This window comes from Octopus bimaculoides, chromosome 3, assembly GCF_046866305.1.
Source record: "Octopus bimaculoides isolate indiv1 chromosome 3, ASM4686630v1, whole genome shotgun sequence".
NCBI classification, from domain to species: Eukaryota; Metazoa; Mollusca; class Cephalopoda; order Octopoda; family Octopodidae; genus Octopus; species Octopus bimaculoides.
In genome coordinates, this window is record NC_142930.1 from 136,313,668 (window position 1) to 136,331,756 (window position 18,089).

Consider the following 18,089-nt stretch of genomic DNA (forward strand, 5'->3'; position numbering starts at 1 on the left):
ATATATATATATATATATATATATATATATATATATATATATATATATATATATATATAAAAATATATATGCACACACAAGAGTTAAGAGATGGAGTAGGTAATATCCGTGTTACATACTTCGATACGGAAAAATCCGCAACCTTCCGCCTCAATAAACCACTATTGTCCCCCAAAATTTTTTAATATTTTCTACTGTGTGTATATATATATGTTTACGTATGCACACGAACATACACACACAAATATACATATAATACATTGTTACATACTGTATGTATATATACGCCGCTACAAACAGACAGACACACACACATATCTACAAACCTGATGTTGAACACAAGGAATACTGGTAGAATATCCCAATAAAGGAACGTCTAAATTTTTACAGAAGAATTTTATTGTTGTTGCTACTACTGTAGTCAGCTACCCACCAGTATTAATTATTTACTTTAAATAGTTGAGAAAGAAAACATTTATATAATAGACCGACATCAATTATTCTTTAGTCAGAAAAAAATCTACCTTTGAATGTAAAATCACTGACTCGTGATTTTATTGATAGGTTCCCAATGTGTAAGGTTGAAAACCTGAGGGTTTCGAGCAAAAATTGTGATCAGCTAATGCGAACTATAAACATTCAATGAAGTAAATATATCAAGAATTTAATATGTCGTTTTTTGAGGTTGTCATTTCCTAAATACTCGAGATAAATTTATGTTTTATCGTATTTGTTGATAACCTTCCCCTTCAATAGAGATCAATTATGAATTCACACATAAGCACACACATTCACTTTTGCACACATACACGTCGCTCTCTCTTTCTTTCTTTCTCTCTCTCCCTTCAGATACAGAGACAGAGGGAGTGGAGAGACAGAGAGAAGAGAGAGAGAATGTGTGTGAGATAGATAAATAGATTGATAGATAGATAGATAGATAGCAATTAATGAATCTCAGTCATTACTCCAATTTTCATAGTAACAAACTCAAGTGCCTACTGGATCGGATGTTCACAATAATTGAAGCCTTGACCGAATTCGACTTGAAATATTGTTTATCAATATATGTGGACGGTCATATGATGAAAATTATTGAAGAATAAATGTTCCATATGCTTGTCGGCAGTAGATACTAAAGACGTTACTATGATTGGGGTTCGCAAGGTGATCAAGATTAATTTTCCTCTATAAGAGGGCTAAACCCTTGCTTTCCCTGGCATTATTTTCGGTCTAAGAGTCAGAACTAACCCAAGATAAAAACCTTGTCTGTGATGGTATTTAGAAACCATTTTCAAATATTTCTGGACGGACACTGCATATTACTTCAGAATTTGCAGGTTCGCAGACAGACATAACCTGCAATGAAGTCGTACTTTATTGTATGGGAAAGCTATATCGACCAAAAGCAATAATGTCTCTGAGCTTTAAGAGTCCAAATAAAATGGACCAGGAAATCTCTGGATTTAAAGGAATTTTGTTTATACCGTTATTTGATGTCGTTGGTGGTATCGTTCGTTGGAAAGGCAGTTAGCTAAATTTCTACTATATATGAGTTCTTAGGTTGGGGCTGTGCAAATGTATGGTTTTGGTTATAGAAGTTAATGCTGGAAGCGGTGCTATTTAGATAAGAGTATCAAATCTTATAGTGGTGTTTATGTGAAGTTCCAAAGTGGTATATTACAAGTATTTCCAAGTTTTTAGCAAAATTTCTGGTGTTATCTGGTTTATGGAAATGTGCGGCATTAGTGGGAGAATCTCCACTTAGTCTAGCTCCTCATTGAAATCAGATGTATCATTGAATATGCAGTCACAGCACAGCTTATGCCTGCTAGCAGTACTACAATATGAGTGTAGAATTTTAAATGTAGCGCTAGTAATACTATATGCGAAATCGCCAGGAAAAGCCGTCAAGTTTTAGAAGCAAAATACCTGCAGCAATGTCGAAAATTTGATTGCATAACGTCCATGAGGAGAAAGAGTTAGGCACAATAATGTTCTCTTTATATCATAGTTATTATTTAGCTTTCGAATATTATTAGGTGCCACGCGGATCGATGTTCCGAACGTCTCAGTAGATCCATTCAATGTTAAGGTTCTTTGCACAAAATTTTAAGAAGTAGTTTCAGGAACACAAGGTAGATGATCGGCGAGAGGCCTACCAGTATATGCTGCATTAGAGCTCTCAGCCATGAAAGCTTTAATTTAAGGGACGAAAGAGAGGCACTTGAAAAGAGAAACTGAAAGAAGTTTCAAATTTAGTTTAATATTTTTGGGTCCATAGAGTAAGGTTTAGATATTTGTTACTATGGGAAAAAATACCTAGTATCAGATGATAAAACTCTTGGTTGACGTTTAATATTTTCGATCAAAACAGATTGGTGGACGCGAAAATGTAACAGCGTATCATCAAAAAGATAAAAAGCAAAAAACTATGCGATATTTAATTTAACTCCTGTCAATATCAACTTTGCCATCCATTCTTCTGAAATCGATAAAATACAACACAAGCCAAGTACTGGACGTGATTACATTTACTTCGCATCTCGATATCAATGGTCATATGACTATGTTACCATTTAATATTTCAATCATAAAATTGGATAACAGGTTATTGCAACAAATATTTTATTGACAAGTAATAATAGAGCAAGTTTAAATACTAGTTGTTATGAAGATTCTACTTTAAATAACAGAATATGGAGTTTAAATAAAACATATACTTGACATAGTGCGTCTAGAATGAGATATTAGTTTTAAATAAAGATAACAAAAGAGATATCATTGAGAAACGATACTTGGCAGTAATTACATTCACGTATAGACTCCAATTTATTTGAAGTAACATTTCGAGAAATTCTAGACTCTTTCTCGACATCTAAATAAACTTAGACATGATAGTAATATCTTCTATTTTGAGATAACAAACCATTTGTAGCAACGAGTATTGGACTAGAAAGAAAGTTATTAGCCCAATATTTTAACTGCATAATCATTTCGTTCGTGGAGATTGAAGGTAAATTTGTAAAACGCTTCTTAGAATAGCTTTGATATAATTATATTTTTCTACATTAAAATAGCGAAACTAACATTTTCTCACCTCATAATTACTGCCTCCATCACAAAATCGATTTCAAGTTCTTCTGTATAAATGGCTGGTAATGTCTATTAAGGAAAGAAAAAAGTTTCATATATGAAGACCCAACATCAAAGTAAAAACTATAAATTACATTAGCAAGAAGTACATTTACTAATGCTTACAACAGCTGCATATTGAAAATGTGATCCTCAGCTTTTGCTCTTAAGACATCAAATGTTATATATATATATCAAAAGTATACTCTGAGATTTTGCAATAAATGCAAATAAATAAATCAGTTCACATTTTTAGAGTTAGAAACTTAAATCAATTTAGTTTCACAGAAATAGGTTACTTTATTAAACAGACAGGGTCTCACATTTGCAATATAGTGCGCTTCAACGAACTAAATACATCCGAGAAATTAGTCAAGATCTCTCTCTAAGACATGTAAAAATCTAACAGCGAATAACGCCGGTTGGAACATTTCACACTCCAACCTTTATATTCCTTTATATTGTTTATATTCCTAAAATATTGTGACTAAGTTATCTTCCTTGACAACAGAGATCTTAGATTAGATATTTTAAAGATATAAAATACTTTTTCGTTATTCCTAACATAATGTAGTAATGCAAGATATTTTGATTAATTAAAATTAAATCCGTAGTAAAGAGAATGAATCATTAGTTAAATTATCAATTCTGAGAAGGGAAGACTACTCTTTGCCGAGAGGGTCTAATAATACTGGAACATGCTCACAGTTGACACTGTACTTCTAACATCAAACTCACGTCTCACTGCTTCACGCACATTTAGTTTTGATTGATTTTAATTTATAAACATATCAGAGTTGTTTTTCTACAGTTTAGTTAATTAAAATACTTTATATTAGAACTAGTACATCACAAAATGCCACTGCTGCCGATGGCAACTGCAGGATAGCCATAGCTCCAACACCTTTTATCATAGATCTACTCAGTTAAAAATGTTGTTGTTGTTGGCACTCCGTCGCTTACGACGTCGAGGGTTCCATTTGATCCGATCAACGGAACAGCCTGCTCGTGAAATCAACGTGCAAGTGGCTGAGCATTCCACAGACACGTGTACCCTTAACGTAGTTCTCAGGGATATTCAGCGTGACACAGTGTGACAAGGCTGGCCCTTTGAAATACAGGCACAACAGAAACAGGAAGAAAGAGTGAGAGAAAGTTGAGGTGAAAGAGTACGGCAGGATTGGCCACCTTCCCCTGCCGGAGCCTCGTGGAGCTTTAGGTGTTTTCGCTCAATAAACGCTCACAACGCCCGGTCTGAGAATCAAAACCGCGATCCTATGACCGCGAGTCCGCTGCCCTAACCACTGGGCCATTACGCCTCTACTCAGTTAAAGATAAAGTGAGACTAAACATCAATAACTCACATGCTTTATCTATTTTAATAATTGCTTGAGAATGGAGTGAAGAATCAGTAAACTTATTAGAGCTTTGGAAAGAATGCTCTATCGTATAGAATATTTTGAGTTCCAATCCACTCCAACTGAACAAGTATGCCTTTCTCATGAAGTAGCAGTCCATTACTGGGGGTGATATTTTTCTCTCACACACTTCTCCCTATATGTGTGTGTGCGTGAGTGTATGTGTATTTCCATGCAATTAAATATATGTCCAGTGAGAGAGTGACCAATCGTTCCGCATCCCATCCACAATGCGCTTAGCTTCATTGACGACTCGTCAGACCCCAATGGTCGCGGGTATATAACCTCTCTTCAAACTAGAGGTAGAAAACTGTTACGGTCAGTTAATTTGTAAATAAAAAATAATATACACTGTCTGAATATTAAACGGAACGTATTATCTCCTAAAGGGCAAACAGGGAATCTCCGGGGCTATAGATTACGTGTCTTGAGTTTAAGAGAAATCCGGAGTCAGCGAATTTTTAAGGATCCTTGCCGGCTCTGGTAAGCAAAGTGTGCATCGTCCGCTCCCGTTTATATAGGAACACGGCTGCTCTATGATCCTCCATATAATCTCGTATGGAGTTATTTCATCCTTAAGGCTCCATACCTGACTTATGAAGGACGTGACGTAACGTATTTCCTGACTCCTAACAGAGGACCAGTGGTTGTAAAGAAGACGCTTAAAGAAAGTTCCGACCGACTTGATATATATATATATATATATATATATATATATATATATATATATATATATAGCAGGAGGGGCTGTGTGGTAAGTAGCTTGCTTACCAACCACATGGTTCTGGGTTCAGTCCCACTGCGTGGCAGCTTGGGCAAGTGTCTTCTACTATAGCCTCGGGTCGACCAAAACCTTGTGAGTGGATTTAGTAGATGGAAACTGAATATATATATATATATATATATATATATATATATATATATATATATATATATATATATATATATATATATAGATATATATACTAGCAGTATAGCCCGACTTTGCCCGGGATTAAGTTGGGATTATTAAGCTAATCAAGTTCTTTATTTCAAAGCAAACTAAGTAACATCGACGTCAAATTTGGATCTAGGTTAGAAATCGGTTCTTTCTTTATTGGCACGAAATCTTGAAATAAACCGAATAATACACTGATAAGTCCCAGTGAAAACCTCAATAAACTGTAAGCACAACAGATCTAATACAATGATTTGAGATTGAGAAGAGAAACTGTGTACAGTTGTGGAAATTAGCTACCGAGCGGATGTTAACATAAAACTGAAGATCAGTGAAAAAGAGAACACTTATGCTGAACTAGTGAGAAATCTGCAGTTACTCTGTCCAGATTACGTGTTCAGGTTTATACCTCTAATTATTAGGGCTCTCGGATATATAACACACTGCCTAAATACCAATCTTGAGAAATTAGGCTTCTCAAAACCAGAAAGGAGAAAACTGATTCGAAGACTACAGATCCAATCTATCACTGGAACTTAAAAAATCTGTAAAACTTTCCCGACGTTTATCGTTTAAATACACCTGAGCATGATTAGATATGCAACCATATGCATGAGAATGCATACATAGAACAAAACATATAAATCTGCACTTATACATACATACAAATAAAAATACCCTGTTCTTGATGTTGAAATACCAATGGAGGTCTCTTGGATCTAGGTTAGAAATCGGTTCTTTCTCTATTGGCAAGAAATCTTGAAACAAACTGAATAATAACATACATACATACACACTCATTTATATTTAACTTCTCAACGATATATTTGCAATTTTTATGCAATATTGACATTGCATATTTACCATCTGATATTTTACGCAATTTTTGCCTATTATCTCCAGTTATTGGATTCATTCGTTTTTATTATACCTCAAAGCTTTTCTACGATTTTATTGGATTTTTTTTTCCTAAATTTTGTAGGTTTATAATTTTTTTTTTTTGGTTTTCTCGTGACCTTATAATAGCGTCATATTATTCTTTCAGTCATGTTTTTTTTTCTTTTTGTTTTACGGTTGTTGCCCAGCGTCATGCTGATGTTTCGATATCTAAAGCTAATATTTATAATCATTAAGTTATAAATTATCCGGTAAGAGCAAAATTCATATTAGTGAGGATGTTTACATTTTTCATATTAATAAGCACTTCACACTTCGGTCTTTCTGCCGAGTATGTTAAGAGTAACTGTAGCTTTTGTCTCTAATATTATTTTCCAACTTCAACATCCAATATATATATATATATATATATATATATATATATATATATATATATATATATATATATATATATATATATATATATATATATAGTAATAGAAAGGGAGGAATTTCGATTATCCTCACAAAAGTTGTAATATATATGTGAGTATGATGTGTGTGTATATATATACACGTCGACACTACGGGTGCATGAGTATGAGCACTGTCACACACACACACTCGCTTGCCGACACACACTCACAACTGTGTATGTGTCGTGACACTTACATGTCATTCTCTATTTTGAAGTTTGTAGAATACAACATTGTGCACAGTGAAGAGAAAGAATATAGCTATGTGTATTGATTGTGATGTTTTCAACTATGCCTTTTGTCTTCTCTACTATTTTGTCTTCTCTACTATTTTGTCTTCTCTACTATTTCGTCTTTTTTTCACTTCCAAATGCATGTGTTCATACTTTCACAAGTATATACACTTAGCTCGCGTGTGTATGTACGTATGTGTGTTTGCATGTGTGTGTGTTTACGTGTGTACTTGTTCATACCCCACTTTCTCCCCACTCTTTTGTCTTCGTCTTTTTACAATCTGGCTTGGGATTTTTGTAGCACAATCTTTGTTTTCTCAATCACTTTTCGTGTCCTTACACGCTTCCAACTTCAAGCAGTCTATATAAAAAAAATTATGCTTTTTTAAGAAACGATACAATCACTAACAAAATAACTTTTACATTGTCAAACGTATGTTGTATTCAAAAACAACACTTGAAAAATTCAAATTTCGGCACAAGGCCAGCAATTTCAAGGAAGCGAGTAAGTCGATTACATTGACAGCAGTGTTCAGCTGGTACATATTTTACAGACCTTCGAAATGATGAAAAGCTAAGTCGACCTCGGCCGAAATTGAACTCAGAATGTGAATGCCACTAAGCATTTTCCCGGCATGTTAACGACTCTGTCAGCTCGCTGCCTGATGCAGAATCTGTAATATTACGAAACGTTGAAAGGAGTCGAGCTGGCAGAAACATTAGCACGCCGGTCAAAATACTTAGCAGTATTTCGTCTGCCTTCACGCTCCGAGTTCAAATGCTACTGTGATCGATAGAAAATAAAATTAGTACCAGTGGAACACTGGGGTCAATGTAAACGACTTACCCCTCCCCCGATATTACTGACCTTGAGCCAAAAATTGAAATCATTATTATAAAATGCTGTACGACAGGGATACCCTCCTTCTTACTTACTTTGTTAACCTTTACCTACGCGGCCTTCTTATACGTATCCCAAAATGTACAACCAATGCAGATAATATAACCCTCATATCCTTCTGTGATCATCTGGACACAGCTGCACGGCTTCTGTAAGCTTACATCAAATACTCAGAACCCCAGCTCAATAAAAAAAAGAGATGGCTCCATAACACAGAGAAATTGGAGTACAAACAATAGGGCCATCGTACATTGCACCAGTTTTTATTAAAAAAAAACTCAATAAAGTACAATAAAGTATCATAAACACCTAGAAATATGAGCAGAATAGTTCATATGTGCAAGCTCCGACACTTCATGAAAACCACCTCCATGCACCAAGGCATACACACATCCTGGAGCACTTACACACACAAATAGTTACGTCATTAGTTACATTAGCCCAAGAGATTGTACATTAATGGAAACCAAAATACAGAAAAATGAGAACGAGAAGCAACAACTTGTTGGGACTATATCTGCTTCAGCTCTAAATATTACCAGAATATACAGCTTCACAAGCAAATAAGTGAAATAACGTTAAGGTATCTAACAGTTTCTCTGTTGCTTATTGTAAGAAAATTTTCCTGCACGCTAGAGGCAAGAGTAGAGAGACTTTATCATGCCTTAGAATATTTTGTAAGTAATTCAATGTCATCAAGGCTAGCTTTCTTTCGAATATGTATAGGGAGTATTCGTCCCTTTTTGTCTGAATGCTGGACTCAGATGAAGAATTCACTTTTTGGTCGACTTGATGCTACGTGTCCGAAATTTTTCGAGACCACTCAAAACATTCCATAGCGTGAGAAGGATGAGAACTACGGACACATTCCGCCCAGCTTTACTATTTAAGAGCTACCAAGTAGTATTGACTACGCACTGAATATTACTTATAATGGTAAAATCTAGGAAATACAAATGTTTAGTCTAAATACGAATAAACTATGACATAACTGGTTACAATTACAATCGACTTCATTCAAGTGACAGCGAAGCATTCATATGTTAAATACAGCATACATTTAATAAATATAACAGACGTCAATCGAAGGATACTATAAACTATTTATCGATATCACTAAAACTTATATTACGACAACGGAAAAGCCTAATTAACTATCCAATTTATAGAATTCATTGATGCGTCATCACTATTATTGTCTTACAAGAAACTCCATACTTATCTTAATGTCATTAATGGTGTAAAGAAAATGTAAGGAATATTGTTCTTATTCATACAACACATTGTCAGGCTGACGCACGGGACCATTTAACTGCTACCTGACTCATCCAGTGATACGAGGGAATGCAACTAACATGAACAGTTACTAACCACATAGGTTCTTTTCAGGTCCTGTCTTTGAACAGTCCGCACTTCCTTCGATAGAAGAACATACTTTGTATATTATTTTCCATTATATTTCAAAGCCGCACAGATGCTTATGCGAATGTCTGAGAACAGGAAAAAAGTCTCAGCAATACAATACAAACAGTTACACTCTCACTTCTACAATTTTCTTTTTCCTCTAAATTCAAACATAAATTTACACACGTACTCAGGGACACATGTATGCAGGATATACATATGTATAAAGACGTGTGTGAGTGTGTGTGTGTGTGTGTGTGTGTGTGTGTGTGTGTGTGTGTGTGTGTGTGTGTGTATAGAGAGAAAGTGTTTGGGATCGTGGTGTATCCGGCCAACAATTAACTGAGAAAGTGAACATGGTCACGTTCGTTTGTGTTGCGTTTTACCTGCAAAATACTAATCGCCTCTCTGTGCAATATATTTTTCTATAGATACACTCATACATTCACACACACACACACACACACACACACACACACAAACACACACACACACACACACGTGTGGGTATGCATGTATTTTCTCTTTTGCTCTTTTGATATGCTATCGTTTCTTTGAATATACTCTCAGACTAATGTAATTCCGATGTCCTGTATATCATGTATATAACACACTGAAGATAATTACTCTGTCATGAATATGTGTGAAGGCATATAATATTTATAGAAACAAATTTGGTTTTTCTTTCTAAATTGTCTGTTAAGATCACGGTTTTCTGGTGTAATGGCCTGATCGTGACCTCCGATATAAATTGCATTGATACCATTCCAGTGCCTTCATATTGTACGTTTATGTGTTTGTATATACCAATGTGCATGTATGTGCATGTATGTGAAAGATATTTTATTTGGCTGTTGAATATAAGTCATATTGTAAATTATATACGAATGAAGAAAAAATACAGAGTTTCAGTAAAATAAAGTATCTTTAAATAATGTTAATACATTTTAGAAAAGAAATTGAAAAGGAATACATACATGGTGCGACACAGTATGCAAAGCCACGGTGCAAAGACATATTTTTTTGGTGTTTATCTGAAGGTGGTCTAAATAGAGGATCTTGAGAATATTTAATTCTAATATTCGAGCTGACAGAATGGTTACGCGTCGGGCAAAATCTTTAGCGATGTTTATTCCGATAAGTTCAATGCGATGTTTATTCCGATGAGTTCAAATGCAGCCGAGGTCAACTCTGCATTCCATTCATTCGGTGTTGCGAAATGAGTACCATTTGAGTACTGGAGTCGATGTGTCTAACAAAATTCAGGTCATCACAAAATGTATCTAACAAAACTTAGGCCATCACAAATTTGAAGCCTTGTGCCTATCGTTGAAAGGATAAATTTAAAACTGACTTTCTTTCCACGATCTTCCCAGGAATAGCGGGCCGAGAAAATAAATCAAAGCATCTCACTTCGGCGCCCTCGTTAGTAGTACGATGGCAGAAATCTGGATTGAGAGTGTTCCTAACAAAGGTGGAGTCTTTTTGTTTTGTGTATGTGCAGAACTGCAGTTCTCCATGTTTGCAAGACTCTCCTCCACTTCCCTGATATTCTTAAAAGGAAAGACGGTAACTCACACAATTTGAACCAATATTGTAGCAGACGTTGCCAACACATCGCAAAGAAATGAAAGAAATATCAGAAACCATTCCGTTTGACTGAGGCTCTTACAATACTGCAAACCACTACCCTTGGATGTTATTTTATTGACTCCAGAAGGATTAAAGGTAGGGCTGATCTTAGCGAGAATTGAACTCAGAAAACCGGAACAAATATTGCTAGATAGATATTCTGATGCTCTAATAACTCTGTTGAACCACTACGTTTATAACTGGAAAAATGAGTGGAGGGGTATGAAGCCAAATTAAGTACCAACATAATACCAACGATGATCAAAAGGACATGGACAAACACTTTAGTCGACATCACAAAATGCTCTAATTTACAATAATTGCTTCACAATTCAAATGGAGTACACTTAAAGTAATGCGTTTGAGAACGAAGAGAATCAGTAAAGTAAGATTAGCCGAAGAGCTGAGCATAATCTCTGTGTGTGTATGTGTGTATGGGTGTGTGTGTAGAGAGAGAGAGAGAGAGAGAGAGAAAGAGAGAGAGAGATAGAGAGAGAGAGAGAGAGAGATAGAGAGAGATATGTATGTGCGTGAATGTGTGTATATATATATATATATATATATATATATATATATATATATATAAAGTAAATTATAAATTAAATTATAAATTAAATATTATAATTTAAAGCAATCATCACTCAGGTATGAAATACATATTCATTGCCCTGTAAACTGACAAATGGGGGAACAAGCAAAAAGATCGATAAAATGGTCAAATTGTGTCAGTTTCTTCTATAACGGTTATACTGATATACACAAATGCAATTATAGACACATATAAAGTACACACATAGGCACTTATCCATACGTGTGTATACTCATACATTCATACGTATAAAGGTGTACATATTAACTTCATTTTCCTATACAGAGAGCTCTTGCGATAGGATATATAGATGGTTATAAAGGTTAAAAAAGAAATTATGATGAAAATAAAATTTGATAAGGTTTTAAAGACGTATGTCTAGAATTACTAGCTTACTGGAGTATATAATCCGTATAAAACAACGTCCAAAAGACTGACAGATGGTGAGGAACACAGTATAACAGAAATAATCTAGTCACCTATTACTTCTAATTTTTACCATAATTAGATATTGTTACCATATTTGGATATATTACTAATTATATTGATGAATTGCGATAAACAGGGTTTCATACACAAAAAAAGAACAGGAAAGACGCAGCTATTAGGATGTCATTAAATGCGCTGTAAAGATATGTAAATTATGTCATCAATTATGTACGTATTAACTGTATGTACATACATGCGGTGATATCTATACATATAAGTTAAAGATCAATACATGCAACGACATCCATACTTGCGCACAATGGCGGACTGGGTCTAAAAATATTGGTTGCCAAGAGACTAAATGGCCTCATCCGCAACTACAAGGGATCCAACCCGCAACTACAAGTGGGCCCACCCGCAAGTACATACTACTATTTAATTTTTAATTTTTTTTCTTGTTAAAAACATTCTTTGCAACTGTCTACAAACACAGCCAGGCTGAAATAATTAGTGCATTCTTCCAGGAGTGAATAAAAAATTCTCAAACTTGAGGGGATAGGCCCCTTAGATACTAACATGGACCCCCATATATGGATTCTAATGGTGCAGGGGTCCACTTGCCATCGGGCAAACTGGCAACCTGGCCAGTCCGCCATAGCTTGCGCACATGCAAACTTGCGTACGAGCACACATACTTGTATATATGCATACATATGTAGACACATGTATTGTATACACAACTACCCAGCTGATACTGTTTCAGTTACAACGGGGATTGTTTTTTTTCTCTGTTAGCAATTGGCACTTTCACATTGATGAGAAATTTGAAAAGATGTAAAGATATAACATGAATGTACATGCATGCATGCTTGTGTACGTACACACACACACACTCAAACACACACGTATATACATACATGCATAAATACACAGATGCATGCATACATATACAACTACATGGTGTATGCATACATAAGTGTTTGGTATTAGTTTGATAGCTGTTTAATGCAGTTTTATCTTATATCCTCCTACATACAATACGTGAAGGATTAAACAAATAATGTTTCAAATCCTATAACGTTTCTGTTAAGAACTGACTGATCCGGCTGATTATAAATATTTTACCGAACAACCATCTACATGCTATTGACGAGAATAATGAGAGATCATACCATCTTTTTGATTAATGAAACATGTCTCTCATAAAATCGAGATATATTTTTGTTTCGTAACTTTGATCGTGTTTACTGTAATTTATATTTTGAGAGATTGCTTAACAAAATATATTACACAATTACTGTTAATTAGTAGAAAGTATCTTACCTTTATAGCCACTTTTGGTGGTAACTGTTCTCTATTATTTGGTAATATTATTCCTTGAAACACTTCACCGAATGCACCTCGACCAATATGTCTAAAAATGCATAAATGATGTTTTCATTTGTTTACTTTTGGCATAATATATTGTTTATTGTATATGCAAAAAACAAGATGATTGTGGGCCAATGAGGAAGGCGACTACGTTTTTTCTCGGTCTGGTTGATGTAGCAGTCACATTGTTTCTGTCAGTTAAGTAATCAATCGAAATACTTGTTACTTGTTAAAAGAAAAAAGAAGAAAATTAAAATTTCTAAGGGAAAAACTAACCTCATTTATTGTTACTACTAAAGCAAATAGGTATAGCAGAATCGGTCGAGCGTCGGTTAAATATGTTGCAACCCGTCTATGCTAAAATCCCAACGGGATCAACTTTGAAGGCGATGGTTTAAAAGAATCGTTAAAGCGCCAGGTAAAATATCCGGCGATGGTATTTAGCTATGAATCTCGTTGTGACCTAATCGGTCATTTCGTTTAACATCATCTGATAATGTGAAACAGAATATATGCCTTTAGCGGATTCCACTCTGTTGCAAACCTTTGGGTTTGGTCTCCGGTTTAGTGACAGATTTCTCCCTCCCTCCATCATATTGGTCACTGAGACTTACAAAGGGTCAGTGGCATTACTTTCCAATTAAGAGATTTTTTTAAAAATCGGGGCTGACTCAGAGTTAAAGATAATGAAATAATAACATTTTTGAATGGGAGCGCACTCAAGTAAACCACAGACAGTATTTATTTTAATCGAAATTATTTTAATCGGAATTATTTTAATCGAAATTCATCGAAATATTTCATCGGAAGTAAGACAGATGCATTTGATTCCAGCAGGTTTGAACTCAGGACTTAAATAGATGTAGTGAATTATTACTCTTCATTATCCTAAATTCTAATGATTCAAGAAACTGCAATCCTACAACTGAGAATAATGGTTTGCACCGTTATTACAAGAGCAGATATGTTTAAGGAGAAATGGCGTAAAGGAATTATTCAATCCCAATCAATTAATTGGTATTTATTCTATCGATTCCGAAAAGTAAAAGAAAATTTGCCTCCGCAGTTTAAAGTCATAACACAAAAGGCTAAAAATATTTCTTTTATTTATCCATCACGACACAGATCCTTCTACGCAAAATTTTTCTAACTAGAAATAATTTGTTTTAACTCGAAACCATTCGAACACACGCTGAAATAGTATCCCTGTATAAAAACTTTCAGGACATTGCACACTAGACAAATAACTAAAAGTTCGCTCTCATATTGTTACATTCCATCAAATATTAACCAACCTTGCAAATCAAATCACTTTTACAAAATTTTACAATCAAAAGAAATAGTCATCAAATTACTCCGTGCGACAATCAATAGAAATAATGCAGTACTAAAACAGCACATGCTATATGTCTATTCAAAGCTAAATGTTATGAAAACGGGTTCACTACAGTGCTTACCATTCGAAATATAAAACTAATTCCACCCAATTATCTTCTCCAGACCACCCCTATACATTCCATTCCACCCCCACCTCACCCCACCCCGTACACCCCACCCTTGCTTCTCCACTCACGCCTCCCGAACACCCAACACCACCACACCACACACCACATCACACCACCCCGCATACAGTAGCACTGACTACTTCCCAGCGCACACAGCATCATCCACACACCTACACATGCACACACGCACACGTCAAGGTCACCAGACCCCATCCACATACACATACACATACACATACACATACACGCTCTCACATACACACGCACGCGCACCTTCGTTTTGATATCACCACTACTTTATTATCTCCCCTTCTTCCTAGCTCTCCTGTGTGACCCTTCTGTCCGGCATTCGCTATGATAGATCGCTAGCCACTAAACCTTTTTTATTTTCTCTCCCTGTTTATTTCTGAGTTCTTTTCTGTCAAAGAGCGTAGGCTCGAAACGAAAAAGACTTTCTCATTTCTCGAGCGTTAAACTAATACATCGGTTTGTTGTTTACACACCCGTCTTCGTCTTTTGTTTTTTGTAAATTCTCTCTCTCTCTCTCTCTCTCTCTCTCTCTCTCTCTCTCTCCCTATATATGTATATATATATATACACTCACACACACATACATACACACACATGCACGTACGCACGCACACGCACACGCACACACGGATCTTATCGGTTTCGCAGCCCGTATCAATTCTGTTCAAACTGATTTCATATTCCGTGTAATGATACACTTTTTTAAGCTAATTAATGATGTGGAAGTAATTTTAGCTATAAATCCAGAAATAAAGAGTTATATTTGAAAAGTTTGGTAATTTTAGACAATCGTAAACCACTGACACATTCATACCTGTTTCGATAGTAAGAAGCAGAACATGAGAACTCTTTTGTCTCTCAACGCGCTTGTTGCCAAAGTAACAAATGAGTCCGAGCAGTCTTTCAAACATCTATTCAAACAAGCACGTGTTGACAAATTTGACGCTGTGTTATGTGTTCTGTATGGTTATGACAGTAAGCTACAGTAACTTCGCTTCTATTATGGAAACATTGAAAACGAAGGAGGATATTTTGAAAATTGAAACCGAAAGTAAAATGTTTGTTTTTCAATGTTTCAATGTTTGTTTTTTAAGCATATTTTGTCCACTCTTATTTTCATATATAATATATAAACATGTACAGCTTTTATATGATTTTGCAGGCAAATATTTAAATTAATATAAACTGGAAGATATCATTGTTACATTTTATGCAAATGTAAAAATAACAATGATATCTTCCAGTTTTGTATATACAACGATAAAAGGTAAAAATTTAACGACTTCTATTTCTGAATTTACGGATCACACGTTGAAGAGAACAAAATAATGAGATTTGTATTTACATACTGTCATTATGGATTACCGCAGAGGATTTTACCACGGATGTATATTATTTCTTCAAAATCTTTAGCACAAGATTGTACCAACGCATATCTACGTCAGTAACTTTTTAAACAACATCTTTAAACAACGTCATTTTCATATATTTTTAAATAGCATCTGATTGGCTGCACGAAAATTCACCTTCGTTCTCTCTGAGGAGCGGATGTATTACCTAACAATGATTATGAATTTTAGATTTCATTTCGAAGGGTAGTACATTCATGAAACGATCGTAAGATATTCAGACTTTTTAACGTTTTAAATAATCATACTTTATATATTTATACATCTATCTATTAATACAATATTATTTTGGATGTATATCTTCTGTGGTGGGTTTTTTTATGTAATTTTCCTGCTCTTATTTTATACCATAATATATAATCGCCCTTATTAAATGTCTAAATACCTTTAACATTTTAGACATTTCCCTGTCAAGAACACTTATTAGAAATTCAGTATATTGTATTCTCATTGAATATATTTGATTAACGATATATATATATATACGTGAAGTATATTTGCCACTTAAATTCGGCTAAACCCTAAGGGTGAATGCTACTGTAGTTTTTAGCCCCAGGAGAACATCTCCTCCAGCTGGCTATTGACACATTTTCTGTGCCCTGTCGGTATTTGCAAAGGGAAGTCATCCTTCCCATCGTCGATCTGACGTGATACGTACGGACCCGGGTTTCTGGGTATTTACCCTTCGTCAGCGTACGACAATCACCGATCTTTGATGCGAAGGGCTCCCAATGCAAATACATATATCCTTTTTCCAGTGACGAAAATTCACTGATCTCGAAAAAGTGTAAACAAACAATGTTAAATTCCCAGAAACCCGGGTCCGTGCGTATCACGTCAGATCGACGATGAGAAGGATGACTTTCCTTTACAAATACCGACAGGGCACAGAAAGTGTGTCAATATATATATATGTATATATCAACACACACACACACACACACACATATATACACACACACACACACACACACACACACACACACACACACACACACACACACACACGCACATATATATATATATACAATATAATATGTGACAATTATTCGGTTGCCATTATAAAAGTCCGAGTTTCGGATGTCGGAGTTTTAATATGGCAACCGAATAATTGTCACATATATTACAGATGAATTCCTCAATTACATATCGAGGTCTCTTAAATTCTTTTGTTGTCTTACCATTACTATTAATATATATATATATATATATATATATATATATATATATATATATATATATATATATATATATATATATATATATATATATATATATGTATATATATATATATATATATATATATATATATACATATATATTTATTTATTTATTTATTTATATGTATGTATGTATGTATGTTTGTATGTATATATGGATGGATGTATGTATAGAGTGTTAGGTGTGATGTACAGAAATTGAATATTGAGAAAAAATGTCGTCATTATTATCAACGCTTTCGTTCCTTTCTCGAACTTGTCGAATAAAATTTTGTGAATGTACAAACAACTTGTTCATTTATATAAAACATCTGTTTATATAAAACGGAACTGAACTCCAGTTTGATCCACATGCTGTAAACGAATGGGTGGACAAAAACAATATGTGGTTAAATGAGGGAAAATTTGAACTCATGTACTTTGGAAAAAGACTGTGCTCAAGCATTCATATTCTCTTCCTTCAGGGGAACTACTCATAGCATTCAATATTATCAGGACCTCAGGAGTGATTGTTGACAACATTCTCA

General features: G+C 34.7%; 1 protein-coding gene across 2 annotated transcripts in view; it reads right to left on the reverse strand.

Moving 5' to 3' along the window:
• LOC106872480 (leukocyte tyrosine kinase receptor) overlaps positions 1-18,089 on the reverse strand; it is a 466,463-nt gene that overhangs the window by 69,863 nt on the left and 378,511 nt on the right. For both annotated transcript variants that reach the window (XM_089349709.1, XM_089349710.1), the window contains 2 exons: positions 13,351-13,441; positions 3,098-3,162 (listed from right to left, as the gene is read on the reverse strand). In XM_089349709.1, the coding sequence (XP_089205835.1) occupies positions 3,098-3,162; positions 13,351-13,441 (156 nt within the window). The remainder of the gene's footprint in view (positions 1-3,097; positions 3,163-13,350; positions 13,442-18,089) is intronic.